This window comes from Monodelphis domestica, chromosome 2 (assembly GCF_027887165.1).
Source record: "Monodelphis domestica isolate mMonDom1 chromosome 2, mMonDom1.pri, whole genome shotgun sequence".
NCBI lineage: Eukaryota > Metazoa > Chordata > Mammalia > Didelphimorphia > Didelphidae > Monodelphis > Monodelphis domestica.
Genome location: NC_077228.1, coordinates 275,121,714 through 275,142,094, shown reverse-complemented (window position 1 = coordinate 275,142,094; position 20,381 = coordinate 275,121,714). Strand labels below are relative to the sequence as shown.

The 20,381-nt window shown below is 41.1% G+C and overlaps 1 protein-coding gene across 4 annotated transcripts in view; it reads left to right on the top strand.

Annotated features, from left to right (window-relative positions):
- CPNE5 (copine 5) overlaps nt 1–20,381 on the top strand; it is a 203,236-nt gene that overhangs the window by 27,127 nt on the left and 155,728 nt on the right. For all 4 annotated transcript variants that reach the window (XM_056818145.1, XM_056818148.1, XM_056818146.1 and 1 more), the window contains exon 3: nt 4,956–5,002. In XM_056818145.1, coding sequence (XP_056674123.1) covers nt 4,956–5,002 — 47 coding nt within the window. The remainder of the gene's footprint in view (nt 1–4,955; nt 5,003–20,381) is intronic.

Genomic DNA, 20,381 nt, shown 5'->3' with positions numbered 1-20,381 from the left:
ATTTAGAGCTGGCAAGGACGTAAAAGGCAATTTAATTGAACCCCCTTATATTATAGATGAGGAAGCTGAGGTCCAGAGAATTGAAATGACTTGTCCAAGGTCACATACCTAGGAAATGTCTTATATGGAATTTGTACCCAGGTCTTAGAAGGCTTGAGTTCAAATGTGGTCTCACCCAATTTATTAACTGTGTGACCCTGGGCAAAATCTGCCTTAGTTTCCTTATCTATAAAATGAGGATAAGGATAGCATCTACCTCTTGGTGATTGTGAGGACCCAATGAGATGTTTGTAAAAGCACTTAGCACAGTGCATGGCACATAGTAGACAATGAATGCTTTTTCCTTTTCCCATTCCAGACTCCAAATCCAGTATGTACTCTATCCCCTATTCTTTGTTTGCTGTCTTTATTTCTTATCATAGAACATGGCTTAGATGTTGCCCCAACTTGATAAGAGTCTGAGAACTTCCAGGTCAGCCCTCCCTTACCTTCTGCCTTAGAATCAATTCTAAGACAGAAGAAAGGCAAAGACTAGGAAATTGAGGTTAAATGATTTGTCCAGGGTCACACAGCTACAGATTTTTTTTTAAACTCTTACCTTCCATCTTAGAATCAATATTATGTATTGGTTCTAAGGAAGAAGAATGGTAAGGGCTAGGCAGTGGGGTTAAGTGACTTGCCTAGGGTCACCCAACTAGGAAGTGTCTGAGGCCATATTTCAACCGAGGACTTCCTGTCTCTGGGCCTGGCTCTCAATCCACTGAGCCACCCAGCTTCTCCCTCACATAGCTACAGATTTGAACCCAGGACCTCTCATCTCTACCCATTTTAATGACTTTGAGAGAAGGGATTCAGGCTTACTAGCTCTCAAAATGAATTAGCAGTAGTCCTCTGGTCCAGAATCCTAGCTGCCCCCTCTCTCCTCTTTTAGAAGAGAAAACTAAAACTAAAAGAAATTAAGTGACTGGCCCAAGGTCACACAGGTAATAAATCCCTTGTGGATCTCAGCAGAGAGAGCTGTGAAGTTGTGGATGGAAACAGTTCTTGACCAGGAACGAGAAGACCTGCTTTCTTTGGTTCTAGTCTTGTTTGGTTCTAGTCTGACTGTGTGACCTTGAACAATTCATATCACCTCTCTGGGGATTCAATCCCCTCCTCTGTAAGAGGGAAAGAACAATATGGCTCATTCTCTCACTCTCCCCTTCCCCCACCCCATTTTACATCCTTACAAGGTAATTTTGAGAATTGAGTGAGAAAAGTGATTACACCCTTCTTTAGAATGCTCAGATCTGCCTCTCATAAGACAGTTTTATTGGACCTTCTGCCTCCAAAGTGCATTCCCTCCCTGTGTCCGCTAATGTCCTCAGATTCCAGGGTTTCCCAGCTACATTGTGTGTTTGTGTTTTTAAATTCAATTTTATTTTTTTCCAGTTACTTGTAGAAGTAATTTTTGACAACTGTTTTTTGCAATTTTGTGATTCAGACTCTCTTCCTCCCTTTCTCACTCCTTCTTCCCCTCTCCTTGGCCAGGTAGCAAAGAGTCTAATTCCCGTTATATTCTGCCCAAATCCCTCATCTTTCAGCCCCACAAAGCTCGGAATCTGCCTCCTTCTCCTTCACTTCTCCTCAGATCTAGCTTAGACCTTTCAGGTTGACAGAATTCAATTAAACCAGACATTTATTAAATATCCGCAATATGCAAGGCTGGGAATACAAAGCTGAAGAAACAGCCTAGTCCCTGCCTTAAATAGTTTATGGTCTAATGGAGGGAAGAGCTGTTGTTCAGTCGTGTCCAATTCTCCATGACCCACTTTTGAGGTTTTCTGGGCAAAGACGCCGGAGTGGTTGGCCATTTCCTTCTCCAGCTCATCTTATAAATGAGGAAACTGAGGCAAATAGGATGAAGAGACTGGCTTGGGTCACACAACCTGTACAGTAGTGCCTAATGTACCTTCCAGATTCCCAGCCTAGGGCTCTGTATTCTGGGCTACCTCGCTGCCCCAGAGGGAATTAATACATCTCAGTTTGATTCATCACCAAACCTACCTTGGCCCAAGCCAGTTGGAGATGATAATAGAAGCCAAATAAAAGAGGTAAGAGATAATGCAATGAGGGAACATTACATTTGGAATAAAAAGGGCCAGATTGAAACCCTAGTTCTACCCATTTGGAAGCCTTATGGTCTTTGCCAAGACTTTTTAAAAACAAAAACCAAAACCCAACAGAGTTAAGAGACTTGCCGTGGGTCCCCCAAGTTGGAGGCCAAATTTTAATTCAGGAAGAACTTTCTGACTCCAGGCCCAACACTCTATCCACTGCACCATCAGCTGAGATAAGACACTTCAAAGCAGACCTAATTTTTTAAAACCCTTATCTTCAATCAGAATCAATACTCTGTATTGGTTCAAAAGCAGAAGAGCAGTAAGGGCTAGACAATGGGGTTAAGTGACTTGCCCAGGATCATACCTGTAGGAAGGGTCTGAGGCCAGATTTGAACCCAGGACCTCCTGTCTGTTGACCTGGCTCATTCCACTGAACCATCCAGCTGCCCCAAAGCAGACCTAACTTTGACAAGACATCCTTTAGGATTTAGTTTCTTACCCTGTAAAAATGAAAGGGGTTGAATTAAATGATCTCCAATAAGTAGAAATTCAGAAGAAAACATATGACTTATTACTTGTTTGTATGCCTATATGATTTGGGGTTTTGGTTTTAAAAGAGTACTCTTTTACAAACATGAATAACATGTAAATGGGTTTTGAGAATTAATAGATGGATGCATAACCCAGTGGAATTGCTTGTCAGCTCTGGGAGAGGGGAGGGAGACAACAAGAATCACGTAACCATGGGAAAAATTTTTTAAAGTTAAAAAAAAATGATCTCCAATATCTTTTCCACTTTGATATCTTGTGAGCCCTCTGTTGGAGAGGGAGACCCACAAGGAGTCTAGCCCTAGCCTTCCTATGCTCTCTCTCAATTGGAAGGATTTTCAGCATCTGTCGCCATACCTGGGACTTTCTTCCTCCTTACCTTCGTCTCCTGCTTTTCCTGATTTCCTTCAAGCCTCAGCTAAAGTTTCTCCTTCTGCAAGTAGCTTTTCTCAATCTCCCTTAATGCTAGAGCCTCCCCACCTCAATCTCCAATTTATCTTCTCTGTATTTTCTTCATATGTAGTTATTTGCCTCCCCCAGTAAGTTGCCTCCCCCATTAAAGCTGGGAGCTTCTAGATATCAGGGACTGTCTTTTGCCTTTCTTTCCCAGTGATTAGAACAGTGCTTGGCACAGAGTAGGCATTTAATGGAGACTAGATGACTGCCTTTCCCAGGCTTCACTCGGTTAGAGAAGAAATTTTAGGGCTGCCACATGGCACAGTGGACAGAGTACTGGACGAAGAGCCAGGAAGACCTGAATTCAAATTAGCCTTCTGATACTTAACTAGCTTGCAGGGTTCTACCTGGGCAAGTCACTGAACCTTGCTTGCCTCAATCTACTTATCTGTAAAATGAGCTGGAGGAGGAAATTGCAAAGCATTTAAATAACTTTGCCAAGAAATTCCTGAAGTGTGGAAGATGATGGAAAAATAAAAAAGCCCTAATATACTTTGAAGTTTCTGATCCTTGGCTGAATGCCTTCCTCCTCCCCTCAACTTTTCATTCTTCCACTTCTTTTAAAATTTTTAAAAAATTGATCTATTTTTTTACTACATTAAAATTCCTAGGTATTTCCTTTCCCATCTACCCATCTACAAAAAGATCTATATGTGTGTTTATATATATATATATGTACATATACACACACACACACATATATAATTAATTCTTGCTTCTTTCTACTTATCAGTTCTTTTTCTGGAGGAAGACATATACATGTCATGCTTCAAACATTATTTCCATTTCTGTATATAATGTTCTCTTTTTTTCTCTTGTTTCACTCTTCATAATTTCATGTAGGGTTTTCTATGTTAAAAAAATAACTTGCTTGAATACTGCTACTAGGTTTGTATCTCAAAGAGATAAAAAAAAAGGGAGAGGATCTGTTTGTAAAAAATATTTATAGCTATGCTTTTTGTGGGAGCAAAAAAAAATTGGAAATGAAAGGGACGTCCCTCAATTGGGGAATGGCTGAACAAATTGTGGTAAATGATGGTGATGGAATACTATTGTGCTCTAAGGAATGATGAACAGGATGATTTCAGAAAGAGCTGGAAAGACCTCTGTGAACTGATATGGAGTGAAATAAGCAGAACCAGGAGCATGCTGTACAAAGTAAATGAAACATTGTGGGTCAATCAAATGTAAATGCTGCTACTAGCAGCAACGATCCAGGACAATTCTGAGGGACTTATGAGAAAGAAGCTATCCACATCCAGAGGAAGAACTGTGAGAGCAGAAATATAAAAGAAAAACATAGGATTTATCAATCAATTCCATGGGTATATGATTTAGAATTTTGTTTTTAAAAGATTATTCTATTACAAAAATGATTAATATGGAAATAGGTTTTGAGTGATAATACATATATAACCCAGTAGAATTGCTTGTCAACTCTGGGAGAGAAGAGGGAAGAGGGGAGGGAGACAAGAACCATGGGAAAAAAATAAAATAAAAAAATAAATATTTTTTAAAAAATTAACCTTCTTGGGGTGGTAGGTTCAAATGTGTCCTCTCACACTTCTTAGCTGTGTGACCCTGAGTAAGTCACTTAACTCCCATTGCCTTGCCCTGCTATCCTGCTTTGGAACTGATGTTTAGTACGGATTCTAAGACAGAAAGTAGGGGTTTTAAATAAAATAGGATTAAATTAACCCGCTCCTCATTTTTTACAATGCAGTAATGTTCCATCACAATCTTTTGCCACAATTTGTTTAGCCACTCCCCATTTAAGGGGCTTCCCCTCAATTTCCAGTTCCTCTGCTTCTCTGGGCCTCTAACTCCTGTGTCTTTCTTTCCCCCCAGTGTGTGTGATGTATACTCAAGGAATGGAGAACAAGCAATGGAGGGAGGTAGGTACTCCCCTGTCATTCCTCAATAAATGCATTCATCGACCTCGTCTGTCTGTTTCTCTGTCTCTGCTGCTTCTAGCTGTGATATTTCTTTCTGTAGTGCCTTAATAGCCTTAGGAGGCTGTGTTAGCATGGGGACAGTGATGTCGAGTCAGAAACACTCACAGGCTCCCTTTCATGACAGACTAATTCTGGAGAGATGCCCACAAAGGGACAATTTAGAGAGATCTTCGGCTTCCTTCAAGACTCACTTCAAATCCCACTTTGTGCAAGACTTTTTTTTTTTTAAATTCTGACCTTCCATTTTAGAATCAATAGGATAGGTTCCAAGGAAAAAGAACTGTTAGGCCTAGGCAATGGGGTTTAAGTGACTTGCCCAGGGTCACATAGATAGTAAGTATCTGAGGCCAAATTGGAACCCAGAACCTCTTACCTCTAGGTTTGGCTTTCAATCCAACTGAGCCACCTTGGCTAGCCCTGAAGAAACCTTTTATTGGTTCTCTCATATTTTATTAGTCCTGCTCTCTTTCCCTCTGATAATGCTATCTATTTTTCAGATACTTTTTTTATTCAGTGATATTTTATTTTTTCCCAATTATATGTAAAAGTAACTTTATTTTTATTTCTTGTTATTAAATTTTTATTTATATTAAAAATATTTTTCCATGTTTACATGATTAATTTTCTTTCCCTCCCCTCTTCCCTTCTCCTTCCTGGAGCCAACAAGCAATTTCACTGGGTTGTACACATTTAAAAACAATTTTAAACATTCATTTTCTAACATTTTGAATTCCAAATTCTCTCCCTCTCTCTCTTCTCTTCCTCCTCCCTGAGACAGTAAGCAATTTGTATAGGTTATACACAGGCTATCAGACAAAACAGATTTCCATATTCATGATGTTGTGGAAGACACACATCACAAAAGCACCCATGAAAAAAGAAAGTGAAAAATGGTATGCTTCAAGCTTTTACATGTGCTTTGTATGTAGTACCTGGTTACTTACCTGTCTTTGCTATTAGATTGTAAGCTTCTGGAAGGCAAAGTCCTTAAAGAAGTTTCTTTGTACCCTACGTACTTAGTACAGTGTCTGGCACACCGTAAGCATTAAAAAAAAATCCTTACCTTCTGTCTTAGAAGCAATACTAAGCAGGGATTCCAAGGCAGAAGAGCAACCAGGGCTAGGCAATAGGGGTTAAGTGACTTGCCCAGGGTCACACAGCTAGAAAGTATCTGAGACCAGATTTAAACCCAGATTCTCCCAACTCCAAGCCTGGTCTTTTTTTTTTTTTTAACTCTTACCTTCTGTCTTAGAATTGATAGTATTTGTTCCAAGGCAGAAGAATGATCAGGGCTAGGCAATGGGAGTTAAGCGACTTGATCACACATCCAGGAAGTGTGAAGTCAGATTTGAACCCAAGACCTTCCATCTAGAGGCCTGGCTCTCTAGCCACTGAGCTGCCCTTGTCTTATTTATCTCTTCATCCCTCTAGAGCCTTATGATGAAGTAGGCACTCAGTAAAAATGTTTGTGGATGGCATGCATGAATGATTGAATGACTGACAGGCCGATCCCTAAGGAGCCTTCCAATTTAAATGGCAGGAAGACAGAACATCGTTGAAGAATCACCAGAGAATGCTTTTGACAAACCCATCTATTGACAGGTGCGGCATTAACAGAGAGAAGAACAGAACGAATTCAGATTTCACCCATGCAGAATTTCCCCTCGCTCTACCGGGGCTAGAAAATGATTTTACTAAGCACGTTATAATGGTGTAAGCAAGACTGTCAGGGCGGCCTTTGAGCCTACTTAAGAGAACGAATTGTTTTTCAGCATTGACTGTATTCATTTTAAAATGATCCTTCCCTCTTCATTAAAGTAGGCCAGAAGGTCCTGAGAGGGCACTCATTTGTTAGCCACTCCTTTGTGGTACTGGGTGTACTTGAAAGGAATGACTAGTTCTTTATGAAATGGCTTATAATTCAGATTTCCCTTTCCTGGACTTAGTCTGGTTTTACTGTTGTTATCATTTAGATTTTCTTTTTCTTTTTTTTTCATTTGTGTCTGACTCTTTGTGACCTTATTTGGGGTTTTCTTGGCAAAGATACTGGAATGGTTTGCCATTTCCTTCTCCAGTTCATTTTACAGATGAGGAAACTGAGGCAAATGGTGACATGACTTGCCCAGGATCACACAGCTTGTAAATGTTTAAGGATAGATTTTTTTTTTTTTGCAATGATACTGGAGTGGTTTGTCATTTCCTTCTCTAGTTCATTTTACAGATGAGGAAATGGGGGCAAATGGTAAACTGACTTGCCCAGGGTCACATAATTAATAAGTGTCTAAGGCCAGATTGAGTTGTTTTTTTTTTGTTTGTTTGTTTTTGTTTTTGGTAAAGATATTAGAGTAGCTTACCATTTCCTTCTCCAGTTAATTCTACAAATGAAAGAACTGAGGCAAGCAGGGTGAAGTGATTTTCCCAGGGTCACACAGCTAGTAAGTATTTAAGGTCAGATTTGGGGGCTTTCTTGGCAAAGATACTGGAGAGGTTTGTCATTTCCTTTTCCAGTTCATTTTACAGATGAGGAAACTGAGGCAAATGGTGACGTGACTTGCCCAGGATCACACAGCTTGTAAATGTCTAAGGATAGATTTATTATTTATTATTATTATTATTTTTGGGTAAAGATACTGGAGTGGTTTGTCATTTCCTTCTCCAGTTAATTTTACAAATGAGGGAAGGGAGACAAGTGATTTTCCCAGGGTCACACAGCTAGTAAGTATTTAAGGTCAGATTTGGGGTTTTTCTTGGCAAAGGTCCTGAAGTGGTGTGCCATTTCTTTCTCTAGTTCATTTTACAGATGAGGAAACTGAGGCAAGCAGGGTGAAGTGATTTTCCCAGAGTCACACAGCCAGTAAATATTTAAGGTCAGATTTGGGGGCTTTCTTGGCAAAGATACTGGAGAAGTTTGCCATTTCCTTCTCCAGTTCATTTTACAGATGAGGAAACTGAGACAAATGGTGACATGACTTGCCCAGGATCACACAGCTTATAAATATCTAAGGATATATATATATATATACATATATATATATATTTTTAATTTTTTAAATTTAATTTTTTTTGGTAAAGATACTGGAGTGGTTTGTCATTTCCTTCTCCAGTTAATTTTATAAATGAGGGAATGGGGCAAGTGATTTTCTCAGGGTCACATAACTAGTAAGTACTTAAGGCCAGATTTGGGTTTTTTTGAGTAAAGATACTGGAGTGGTGTGCCATTTCTTTCTCCAGTTTATTTTACAGATGAGGGAACTGAGGCAAACAGGTAAATTGCTTACCAGCTAGTAAGTATCTGAGGTCAGATCTGAACCTGGCAAGATGAGCCTTCCTGACTTCAGGCCCAGCTCTTTCTTCACTGTTAACACAATGTAGTTCAGGGAAAGAGTATTGGATTTCATGTCCGAGGCCCTCATTTCAAATACAGCCTCTGTCACTCTCTGCGTGACTGTGGGCAAGTCAAGTAAACCTCTCTGTCCTCAGGTTATTTCTTTGTCAAATGAGGTGGGTCCGACTCATTGTCATCCATCCTTTGTATGGAAGGGGGCTGATGACATGGACCGATGCTGCCTTAACCTGTGTGTGAATTGGATTTCAGTGAGGCAGACGTCGTTGAAGTCCAGTGGCAAGACAAGAGTTGAGATGACCACCGGCAGGGGCAGCGAGGGAGCACAGCGGAGAGAGTGACAGGTCTGGAGTTGGAAGAAGCTGGGTTCAAATATGGCCTCAGATACTTCCTAGCTGTGTGACTCTGGGCCATCACTTAACCTCCATTGCCTAGCCCTTCCTGCTTTTCTGCCCTAGAACTGATACTTAGTTTGGATTCTCAGATAGAAGAAAAGGGTTGTTTTTTTTTTTTTAAGATGATTACTAATGTCAAACATGGCTGGCCCATAACATTCCCAAGGGCAGTCTGGGACCAGATTAAAATGTAATTGAGAAATATTTAACAAAATAAGTAAAATATACATAATAAAATAAATAATAATAAATATTATATGACAATATAATATAGCATGTATATTATATATCAAATAGACAATATATTACATAATATATAAATAATAAATAGAATAGAATAATAAGCATATGTCACATAATATATAGAATAGAAATAATATATAATAAAATAATAAATATATAATAATTATAGGATTTAAATTAATATCCAGCAACTCTAAGTATTAATTTTATAAACTTTTTTCATAATCACTTGAAGTAGAAGAAATAAAAAGGAGATAAAGTAAAAAAAAACCTCATTACTTAACAAAATTAAGACCATATACCTTTTAACTTAAGTTCTCCTTAGCTGTTGGAAAAAGCCTGAAGCTCCAACAGGAAGAAGGCAAGTGAGCAAGAGATCCTCCCTAATCAGCACGGAATGTGAGGATAGTGGGGTGCTGGGAATTGTAGTTTTTAGGGTAACAGATTCTAATGACACATAATTAAGCATATAATAAATATATGTAATCAAACCTACATATGTCTCAAAACTAAGTCAATATTTAGCCTGCAGGGATCCTTGTGTATGTCCCTGTCTCTCTTTGAGTTTGACACCATTGGTAGACATGACCTTGAAGGTCCTGTTCAGCTCTCAGTCTAGGATCTTTTTAATTTAATATTAATAATCAATAATATTTTGTGGAGATTTATAACAGGGACACTTTGGTAACCAAATTGCTTCCATTGATTTGGATGGCAACCTGTCTGGTCTGTAACTTACACTCTTAGAGAGTTGTTTGGGACACCAAGATTAAGTGTGGCATCATCTAACATAATGTAGGTTCCCAGATCTAGAGCTGGAAGGGATATTGGGGATCATCTAGTCCAATGCCCCCATTTTACAGATAGGGATGTTGAGATTGAGTGATGTCATGACTTGTTCAGTGTCATATAGGAAGCAAACGATGGAAGTGGAGCTTAAATACTGGGCTTCTGCTGAAATCCAGGACTCTCTCTACCCCATCCTCTAAAAAGATTCAAGCTCTTGGCAATCACTCATTTATTTCAAGCAATATTCAAGAGAACAAAAGGCTATTAAGAGTGAAGAATTTAGACAATCCCAATGACATGGAGTTTAACAATAACAGCCAGCATCTTTAAATGCTTTAACATTTTGTTCTTGAAATGCTTTACAAATATTAGGTTATTTGATCCTTACAATAACCTAAGAGGATGTTTTGTTTTTTGTTTTAAAATTAAAACCCTTACCTTCAGTTTTAGAATCAAGACTGTGCATTGGTTCTAAGGCAGAAGAAGGGTAAGGGGTAGGCAGTTGGGATTAAGTGACTTGCAAAGGTCACAAAATTAGAAAGTGTCTAAGGCCACTTTTGAACCCAGGACTTTCTATCTCCAGGCTTAGTTCACAATTCACTGAGCCACCTAGTTTCTCCCCCCTCCAATACATTTTTTAAACTTCCAAAATTGTTTTGAGAAAGGATTTCTAAGCTTTATCAGACTGCCAAATGGGTCCAGGAAAAAAAAGGTTAAGAACCCCTATGCTAGATGTTCCCCAAAGTTCTATTCTGTCCTGATTGTCTAGGCTGTATGAATCTGGGTTATTGAGCCTCATTGTGTAAAAGGAAGATGTTAGAGAGTCAGTAGTCTGTCCTACCTCATGATATTTCTTCTTAGCTAATGAGATAGAGGACGGAAGGTGTTAAATAGTAGCTAGAACTATGACTTGGAATTGTAGCGCTATAGACTTTAGGGAACCTTATTTCAGACTCGTCTCTTCATTTTATAGATGGAGAAAGTGAGCCTTAGAGAGAGGAAGTGACTTTTTAATTGTCTAAGATGTAGGACCATCTAGATGAGGTAGTGGTTAGAGAGCTGATCCTGGAATCAGAAAGACTCAGCTTTGTGAGTTCAAATCTGGTCCCAGATAAGTATCTAGCTGTGTGATCTTGAGCAAGTCACTTCATCCAGTTTGCCTCAGTTTCCTCATCTGTAAAAAGATCTGGAGAAAGAGATGCTTAACCACCCCAGTATCTTTGCCAAGAAAACCCCAACTGCAGTCATAAAGATCAGAAATGAATGAACAACAACAAAGGTCCTTTCCATGCTTTAAGTGCCATGATCCTGTCTGTTAGAAGCTGAGATGGTGGAGGAATCTAATCTTCTTGTGCCTGGGATGAGGGGGAGTTCTGGGGTCCACCTCTAGGGAACCCCTCCCAGAATCAGTGACCAAAACTCAGAATAAACAGGCTCCGTTGGCAGTAATTATAAGCATTATCCTTCAAAACTAAGTAGAAAGAATGCTTCTTAATTAATTAATGCCTTATTTTTTTTTTCATTAAAGATAATCAGAATGGGCTGCTAGAGACAAATGCAGCCAGTCACAACAGTTTCCTTAGGAAGAGCCTGGACCTTAGAGTCATCGCCGGAAGCTCTCAATTAGTCCAGAGGGGATGGAAGTCACTATCCTAACCTCTGGCTGCCTGGTTTCATCGGAGTTTATCTATTCAGGTCATAGATGTGACTTCTGAGAAAGCTCAGCCTTCCCAGTGCCTAAATCTGTCACTACATTTTGTGAAAATTGACTCGAGAAATAGACTGAAATAGAGCAGTGCTTGCATGGTAGGCCTCACAGGAGATTTTGAGTCTCCTGGTTAAAAGAACTTGGGTCCCATGGGAAGAGCCTTGGGCTAGGAGCAGGACTCCAGAATCATTTGATGTCTCAGTTTGCTTGTCTGTCTAATGGGGATGATAATCCCTTCCCCTCTCTCTTGAGATGGCATTAGACATAAAAGACCTTGCCCATCTATCCATGAAAGAACACCTCTACTTGGAAGAAAATTGAGTTGAGGGACTTATAGATTCTTTTTCTTTTAATTATTTAATGAATAATTAGCCTGTATGTTACATTAAAATTCTAGGAGACCTAGATTGAAATTCTGACACTGATACTTTGCGATGTGACCTCTTCAGGTCTCAGTTTAATTATTTGTAAAATAGGTTATCCCTGCCCTGATCATGTTGCAAGATTGCTAGAAGGTGAGCATTTTATAGAACTTAAGCACTGCAGAAATTAGAATTAAAATTATTTTGAGTTACTCAATTCAATGTAACTGGATAAACATTTGTTAAGCTGCTGCTATGTGCCTGGCATTGTGCTAAATGCCAGAAATACAAAAAGTGACAAAAGGGACCTCTAGGTAGTATGGTGGATAGTGTCAGGCCTAGAGATGGGAGGTCCTGGGTTCAAATATGGCTTCGGGCATTGCCTAGCTGTGTGACCCTGGGCAAGTCACTTAACTCTAATGACCTAGCCTTTACCGCTCTTCTGTCTTAGAATTGAAGACAAGACAAACGGTAAAGGTTAAAAAAAAAAGAAAAAGGCAAAAGATAGTCCTTGCTCTTAAGGACCTTACATATATTCATAGCAAGTTCTATACAGAATAAATAAGAGATCACGAAGAGAGGGAAGACACTGGAATTCAGAAGGGTTAGGGAAGACTTCCTGTAGAAGGCGAGATTTTAGTTGGGACCTAAGGGAAGTGGGATGGGTAGAAGGTGGTGTGTTCCCTCTCATTCGTGGTCTTCAAGCAGAGACTAAAATAGGTGATCCCTTGTCAGGTGAGTGTGTCATAGGGGGGTTTCTTTTCTAGGACAGGTGGGACTAGGTGACCCCAAGGTTCCTTCTTCCACCCCTCAAGTTCTCTGATTCCATGATTCCCTAGAAGCAGAAACCTCTGGTATGGCCCAGAAAAGTTCCATCGCTTGGCCAGGGTCACGCAGGTAGGAATGAGTAGTGGGGTTGGATTTGGAGGTCAGCTCTCCTGACTCTGAATCAAGTACTTTCCACTGTCCCACACTGACCTACCCTCTTCCTTCCCCTCCCTATGGATCAGCTGGATTGGTGGTCTATGAAGAACAGGCTCATAGGTCTAAGTTTTATAATTGTTCCAAGATCTTTCAGTGAGAGAAAGAATGTTGGTCCTAGGTTGGAATCCTGTTTGCTACTGCTAGAGAGAATTTATCTAGGATTTTAAGTTTTGCAAAAATGCTTTGCAAATTTTGTTTCATTTAATGCTCTCACCAACCCTAGGAAGCAGATTATCCCTATTTTATTGATGAGGAAACTGAGACTGAGGCTAATAACTGGCATTTAGGTATCAATTTAAGGCTGGCCAAATGGTTTATGCATGGAATCTTCTTTGATCCTTGCAGCAACTATGTGAAGTAGGCTCTGTTATGATCCCCATTTTACAGATAAGGAAACCAAGGCTGAATGGCAAAGTGATTTGTCTGTGGTTCCATAGCCAATAGCTATCAAGAGGTGGGATTTCTCAGGGCTTGTTGATTCAAAGGCTAATATTCTAGCCATTATGCCAACCTGCTTCTTGTTTTGTATACAGTAGGTGCATTATAAATGTTCAGTTGAATCGAACATCCTCATATGAATGTCATTCTGAGTGGTTTGTCGTCTTTGTGTCACAATTTTCTTTTCCTTCCTTCCTTCCTTCCTTTCATCAATACTATGTACTGGTTTCAAGGCAGAAGATTGGTAAGGGCTAGGCAATGGGGGTTAAGTGACTTGCCTAATTCACCCAGCTAGGGGTGTCTGATGTCACATTTGAACCCAGGACCTCCCATTTCTAGGTCTGGCTCTCAATCCTCAGAGCCACCCAGCTGCCCCCTTGTGTCAGGGTTTTGTTTTGTTTTTTTGTCTTAAAATTTTTTCAGTTAATTATTTTAGAATATTTTTCCATGGTTACATGGAAAATGTATGCTCCCTTCTTCCCACCTCCTTCCTGTTGTAAACACTCAATTCCACTGGATTTTACATGTGTCTTTGATCAAGACTTATTTCCATATTATTGATATTTGCACTAGGGTGATTGCTTAGAGTCTACATTCCCAATCATAGCCCCATCAACCCATGTGATCAAGCAGTTGTTTTTCTTCTGGATTTCTACTCCCACAGTTCTTCCTCTGAATGTGGATAGTGTTTGTTCTCCTAAGTCCCTCAGAATTGTCCTAGATCATTGCATTGCTGCTAGTAGAGAAGTCCATGACATTGGATTGTACCACAGTGTATTAGTCTCTGTGTACATTGTTCTCCTGGTTCTGCTCCATTCACTCTGCATCACTTTCTGGAGGTCGTTCCAGTTCACATGGAATTCCTCCAGTTCATTATTAGGATTTACAAACAGAGGGCCTCCTCTCTCCATCTTTCCTAACTTGCTACTGTGGCTAAACAGGTGGTACAGTGAATAGAGCACTCAATCTGGAGTCTAGAAGTCCTAAATTCAAATCTGGCCTCATATTTGACTTTTTTAGTGGTGGGACCCTGAGAGAGTCACTTCACCCTGTTGGCTTGTTTCCTGAGATGTTAAATGAGCTGGAGAAGGAAATGGCAAGCCACTCTAGCATCTTTGCCAAGAAAACCCCACATAGGATCACAAATAGTCAGATATGACTGAAATGACTAAACAACAACAACCCCCTCTGTCAAAATACTTGGCTCTAGCCAAGCCTACTTCCTTTAAATCCCCAAAATAAATCACTCATCACCAACAAACACTGATGGACTATCTTCAATGCTGCTGGGGAATTTACTAGGCTACTGAGGACACAAAGAGGTAAGGTTCTCCTCTCATAGGACCTTCAAGTTAATTTTGGAGACAGGACAAGCAAAAACAGTAATCGGCAAGCCAAGGCTATGCAGAATAAATGCCAAGTGAGTCAGTCAGGGCTTGAGGAATTCCAAGAAGGGAGAGATCTTCGTGGGCTGTGATGGTCCTCAGAGGCTATTTAAAGAAGGGGTGGGATTTGTGCCAGACCCTGAAGGATGGGTTGTGTTGGGTTTATTTTTTCCAGTAGTGTCCAATTCTTTTTGACCCCACTTGTTTTCTTGGCAAAGATTCTGTAGAAGTTGGCCATTTCCTTCTCCAGCTCATTTGACAGGTGGAGAAACAGAGGCAAATAGGGTGAAGTGACTTGCCCAGGGTCACATAGTCTGAGACTAGATTTAAACTCAGATAGAAGTATTTTCCTGACTCTGAACATGGCACTCTATCCATTGTGCCACTTAGTTACCCTGAAGCATGGGTAGGACTTGGATATTTGGAAAGGAGAAAAGAGGGAGCTCTTAGACAATGTGGGCACAGATGTGGATGTCAGAATGTTTTTTAGGTGGGGGAGTGTTCAAGGGAGTCAATAAATTTAACTGGAGTGGGGGATTAATGGAAGATAAGATTGAATTGTTAGTTGGGGCCAAATTATCTAATCAAACAATTGATCAGAAAGTATCTACCATGGGCTGAGAGTCATTACTGTGTAGTGGTTAGAAATATGCCTGGAGGGAACAGCTAGGTAGCTCAGAGCCACTCCTAGAGATAGGAGTTCTGGGTTCAAAAGTGGCCTCAGACACTTCTAGCTGGGTGACCTTGGGCAAGTCATTTAACTCCAATTGCCTACTCCTTACCACTTGGTACTAATACCTAAGATGAAAGGTAAGAGTTAAAAAAATAAAAAGAAATATTCCTGGAACCCCACTTGACCAGCAGGAAATTGTTCAGAGAGGCATCAGGGTTGGAGTGAATGACTCCTGGACTTGGAATCAAGAGACTTGAGTTCAAGTCTCAATTCTGCCACTTGTTAGCTGTGTGACTATTGACAAATTTCCTTATCTCTGAGCTTCAGTTTTTTTGGGTTGAGTAAAATAGTACTCTAACTACCAGGACATTTATTATGGTAATGATGATGATGAAAGTGCTTGTCAACTTGAAAATATTGTATAGATGGTGAACTATTCTTATGAATTTATTTGCAATATAAAGTTAGAGGGTTAGTGATCCCATGTTATTCTTTCCAAGAGTATTTCTATTAGAAAAGACAACATAGGGAACAGCTGGGTGACTCAAGTGGATTGAGAGCCAGACCTAGAGATAGGAGGTCCTGGGTTCAAATTTGACCTCAGTCACTTCCTAGCTGTGTGACCCTGGGTAAGTCACTTAACCCCCATTGCCTAGCCCTTACTGCTTTTCTGCCTTGGAACTAATACTTAGTATTGATTCAAAGTTGGGAAGAAGGGGTTTAAAAAAAAAGACAACAGGGAGATGGTGATTTCTAATCCAAAGGAATTAGTCTCTAAGAGACTCAAGGCACCCTAAATATTGGGGGTCCAGGAGCAAGCTCAGCTAGTGCCTCTCCATTGATACTTATGGAAATAAATGTCAGCTTATCAAACTGGCCCTGCTTTCTCAGGCCTAACTTGGGCCTGTGGCTTGAGGCTTGGATGGAGAAGCCCCATCACGGAGGCAGCAGCAATGGAATCTCCAGGCACAGACTGGTGGAGAACATTTTTTTGGCAGCTCTCTGGCAGGGACCATGGTGAAAAGGACATTCTCAGAGGCGCTGAGGGTGATTTGGTAGATTAACTAAAACAGCAGCTAATTAGGAAATAAGCTTTTTTGGCAGGAAGTCTTTCATTACAGGCTCCCGGTATTTCATGGGCTGGCTGGGGCAGTCTCATTTCTGCCAGGTCATCTAAATGGAGCTTTCTTCCCTGAAACACAGCAAAATGCCAGGTGGGTGATTGGATGGGGGTGGGGTACTCTTTGGAGCAGTGCTAGAATGGGGTTTCCAGACCCTCGTGCTCCTGCTCAGTCTGGGGCTGCACACTGAGGTCCTTATCTATTGTGTTTCCATCACCTCGGAGCCTCCGGACCTCCATTCTTCTATCTCTAAGGCAGGAATTTTAACCTCTTTTGGGTCACAGATCCTTTAGCAGATTGGTGAGGGCTACAGTTCTCTTTTCAGAATAAGTTCTTTTTGAAATTTTCTTTAAAAATTTTTATTTTTTTTAAACCTTTACCTTCCCTTTTAGAATCAATACTAAGTACTAGTTCCAAGGCAGAAGAGTGGTAAGGACTAGGTAATGACTTGCCCAGGGTCCCACAGCTGGGAAGTGGCTGAGGCCAGATTTGAACCCAGGATATTCTGTCTAGGCCTGGCTTTCAATCCTCTGAGCTACCCAGTTGTCCCAATGCTATATATGTATTTGTATGTACTTGTTATTTTCCCCAATTGAATGTAAAGCTCGTTGTGAACAGGGACTTTGTGTTTGTATCCCCAGCATCTAGCACAGTTCCATGCACTTTGTAGGCACTTAAATACTTGTCGACTGATTGGTCAAAGAGGTCCAAACCTTCCAAATTCACAAAATCTAGACCTCATGGTACTACCAAGGCAAGTGAGGAAGTCAGAGTGTTTTTGGCAGAAGAGCTCTTACTTGTCTCTGGACTTCAATTTCTTCTTCCATCAAATGAGAGGGCTGAGACTAGAAGGTCTCCGAGGTCTCCTTCCAGCTCATCTGTTCCTGGTTCTAAAATGCTAAGACTGTTCTCCGACACTTCCCTGGGGATGTGAGATTGGCCAGTTCTTTCTGTGTGGTTTTCAGGGCAGACCTCTTAAAGCACATTTGCATTTTCTATTTTTATTTGAGGCAGATTGCTTTCTGGCCTCTAATTTTAATCCCGGTTAATATGATTCACTCGGGCCTCGGGTTTGAATCTGCCACATAGCTTTTAGAATCCTCAATTAGGGAGCCATCAATAATATATGGAGATTACAGGGGGTGCAACAATTGGGGAAGGGTGGACAGCTTGGAAATCAGAGCAAACAATCTGTCAGCTCCAGGCTCATTCCTATCCCTTGGACTCAGGCACAGTGGGACCTCTCAGCTGGGAAGGAGGTTCAGAAGCTTCTTCCAGCTGTAATTTGAGAGAAAGCAGGGGCTGTTCAACTCTACGTCCATTAAGACCATTCAACCTTGCAGAGAGCCACCCTTCCATTACTGGTGTTGGGGGTGGGGTGAGGGTGGGGGTGGCAAGCTCTTGCTGAGCCTGAAGGGTCTAATCCAGTGCCAGGCACAGTCAGTCAATGATGTTTCCATAGATGAGGTCTATCTCTGAGAACCCTTCCAGCTCTAAAATCTTGGGATCATCAGTTGAATAAAAGAGGAGGAGATAATAACTGGCATTTATGTCTGTAGCACTCTGAACTTTGCAAAATGCTCTCTACACAGCATTTCTTTTAAGTGCAGCTGCCCATGAGACAAAGGACAACTGGGTTCTCTTCCTGCCTCTGCCATGGGGCAGGGGTGGGGGGGAATGGGGGGTGGGGGCCTGGACAGATCCTTTCCCTTCCCTGGGCTCAAGTTTCCTCTTCTATAAAAGGAGGGATTTGGCCCAAGGTTTCTTGCTGCTCTGTTATTCTCTGTCTGTCTGTCTGTCTGTCTGTCTGTCTGTCTGTCTCTCCCTCTTCTCTCTCCCCCCTACTGTATCAATATTTCTCTCCCTCCCTTTCTCTTTCTTTCTCTCCCTCTCCCTCCCTCTCTTTCTCCCTTTCTCACTCTCTTTTTCTCCCTCTCCCTCTTCTTTCTCTTCTCTTCCCCCTCTCCCTCTCTTATCTCTCCCCCTCACCTTTCTCTTCTCTCTCCCTCCCTTTCTCTCTCTTTTCCTCTCTTTTCCTCTATTTCTCCCTTTCTTCTTCTCTTTTTTCTCTCTCTCCTTCTCTCTTTTTCCTTCTCTCTCCCTTTCTTCTTCTATCTCTTTCTCTTTTTTCTCTTTCCTTCTCTCTATGTCTCTCCCTTTTTCTCTCCCTCCCTCTCTCTCTTTCTCTCTCCCTCCCTTCCCCCTCTCTTCCTCTCTTATATCTCCCCTCCCCTCTCTTTTCTCTCTCTCCCTCTCTTTCTCTCTCTTTCTCTTCTTCTCCCTCTCTTTCTCTTTCTCCCTTTCTTCTCTTCTCTCTCTCCCTTTCCTTGTCTACCTCTTTCTCTTTCCTTCTCTCTGTCTCTCCCTTTTTCTCTCCCTCCCTCTCCTTCTCTGTCTTTCTCTAACTCTCTTTCTGTCTCTCTTTCCATCTCTCTGTCTCTCTCTCCATCTCTCTGTCTCTGTCTGTCTGTCTCTCTCTGTCTCTCCTCCCCCTTATTTCCTGTCTTAAAATCAACACTAAGTATCAGTTTCCAGGTAGAAGAGCTATAAGAGTTAGACAAACAAATTAAGTGACTTGTCCAGCATCACATAACAAGGAAGTGTCTGAGGCCAGATTTAAACTTAGGACCTCCCATCTCCACGCCTGGCTTTCTATCCACCAAACCACCTAGCTACCCTTTGATATTCTCTCTTGTTGGTGGTTCCTCCAACCCACCCCAAAGGAACATATCCAAGTTCTAATATCTCATGCCCAAGCCTGGCACCACAATAGAAGGAGGGGAAGGAGAAAAGCATTTATTAAGCTCCTACTACATGCCAAGCAGGGGCAGCCAGGTGGTGCAGTGGATAGAGTACAAGACCTGGAGCTAGGAAGACCAGAGTTCAAATGAGGCCTCAGATAGTTACTAGCTATGTGCCCCTGGGCAAGTCACTTCACCCTACTGACCTCAGTTTCCTCATCTGTCAAGTGAGGAAATGACCAACTCCTCTAGCAACTTTGCCAAGAAAACCCCAAATAGGGTCAGAGGAGTCAGACATGATTGAAAACAACTAAATAACAATAACATGCCAAGCCCAGTGCTAAGTGTTTTGCAAATATTGCAAATATTACCTTCTTTCATCTCTTTTGAGAGAGAATACAACTCCCAGCAGCTATGGGAGACCACAGATTTAGAGTGCTGAATCCCATGTCAGGCTTGTTCAATATGCTGGTTGGTTTAGTTAATTGGTTTTTTTCTTTTTAAATTACTTATTATAAGGAATGGCTCCCTGGGATGAGATAGAGGGAATGATACAGTGGGAAATGAGAATGAAATAAAAACAAAGGATATCCACAAAAATCATTAAATAAAAAACAGTCCCCTTCATTCCAGCCCTCCAAATAAACCGCTCTTCAACTATTGTTCAGGTCCATCTTGGAGGATGTGAGATGTTCAATGAGTAGATAGAACCCTGAGCCTGGAGTCAGGAAGACCCAAGTTCAAATCCTGCCTCCCTTTGGGACCCTGAGCAAGTGACTTAACCTCTGCATGTCTCCATTAAATAATAATAATAATAATAATAGTATTCACCTCCCAGAGTTGTTGTGAAGATCAAATGAGGTAATGTTTGGAAAGTGCTTGGCTCATTTTCTTGTTCAGTCATTTCAGTTGTGTCTGACTCTTCATGACTCCACTTGAGGTTCTCTTTGTCAGGATACTGGAGTGGTTTGCTATTTCCTTCTCCAGCTCATTTATAGATGAGGAAACTGAGGCAAACAAGGTACAGTGACTTAACCAGGGTCACACAGCTAGTGGTTGGCCATTTCCTTCTCCAGCTCATTTTACAGATGAGGAAACCAAGGCAAACAGGGTGAAGTGACTTGCCTAGGGTCATAC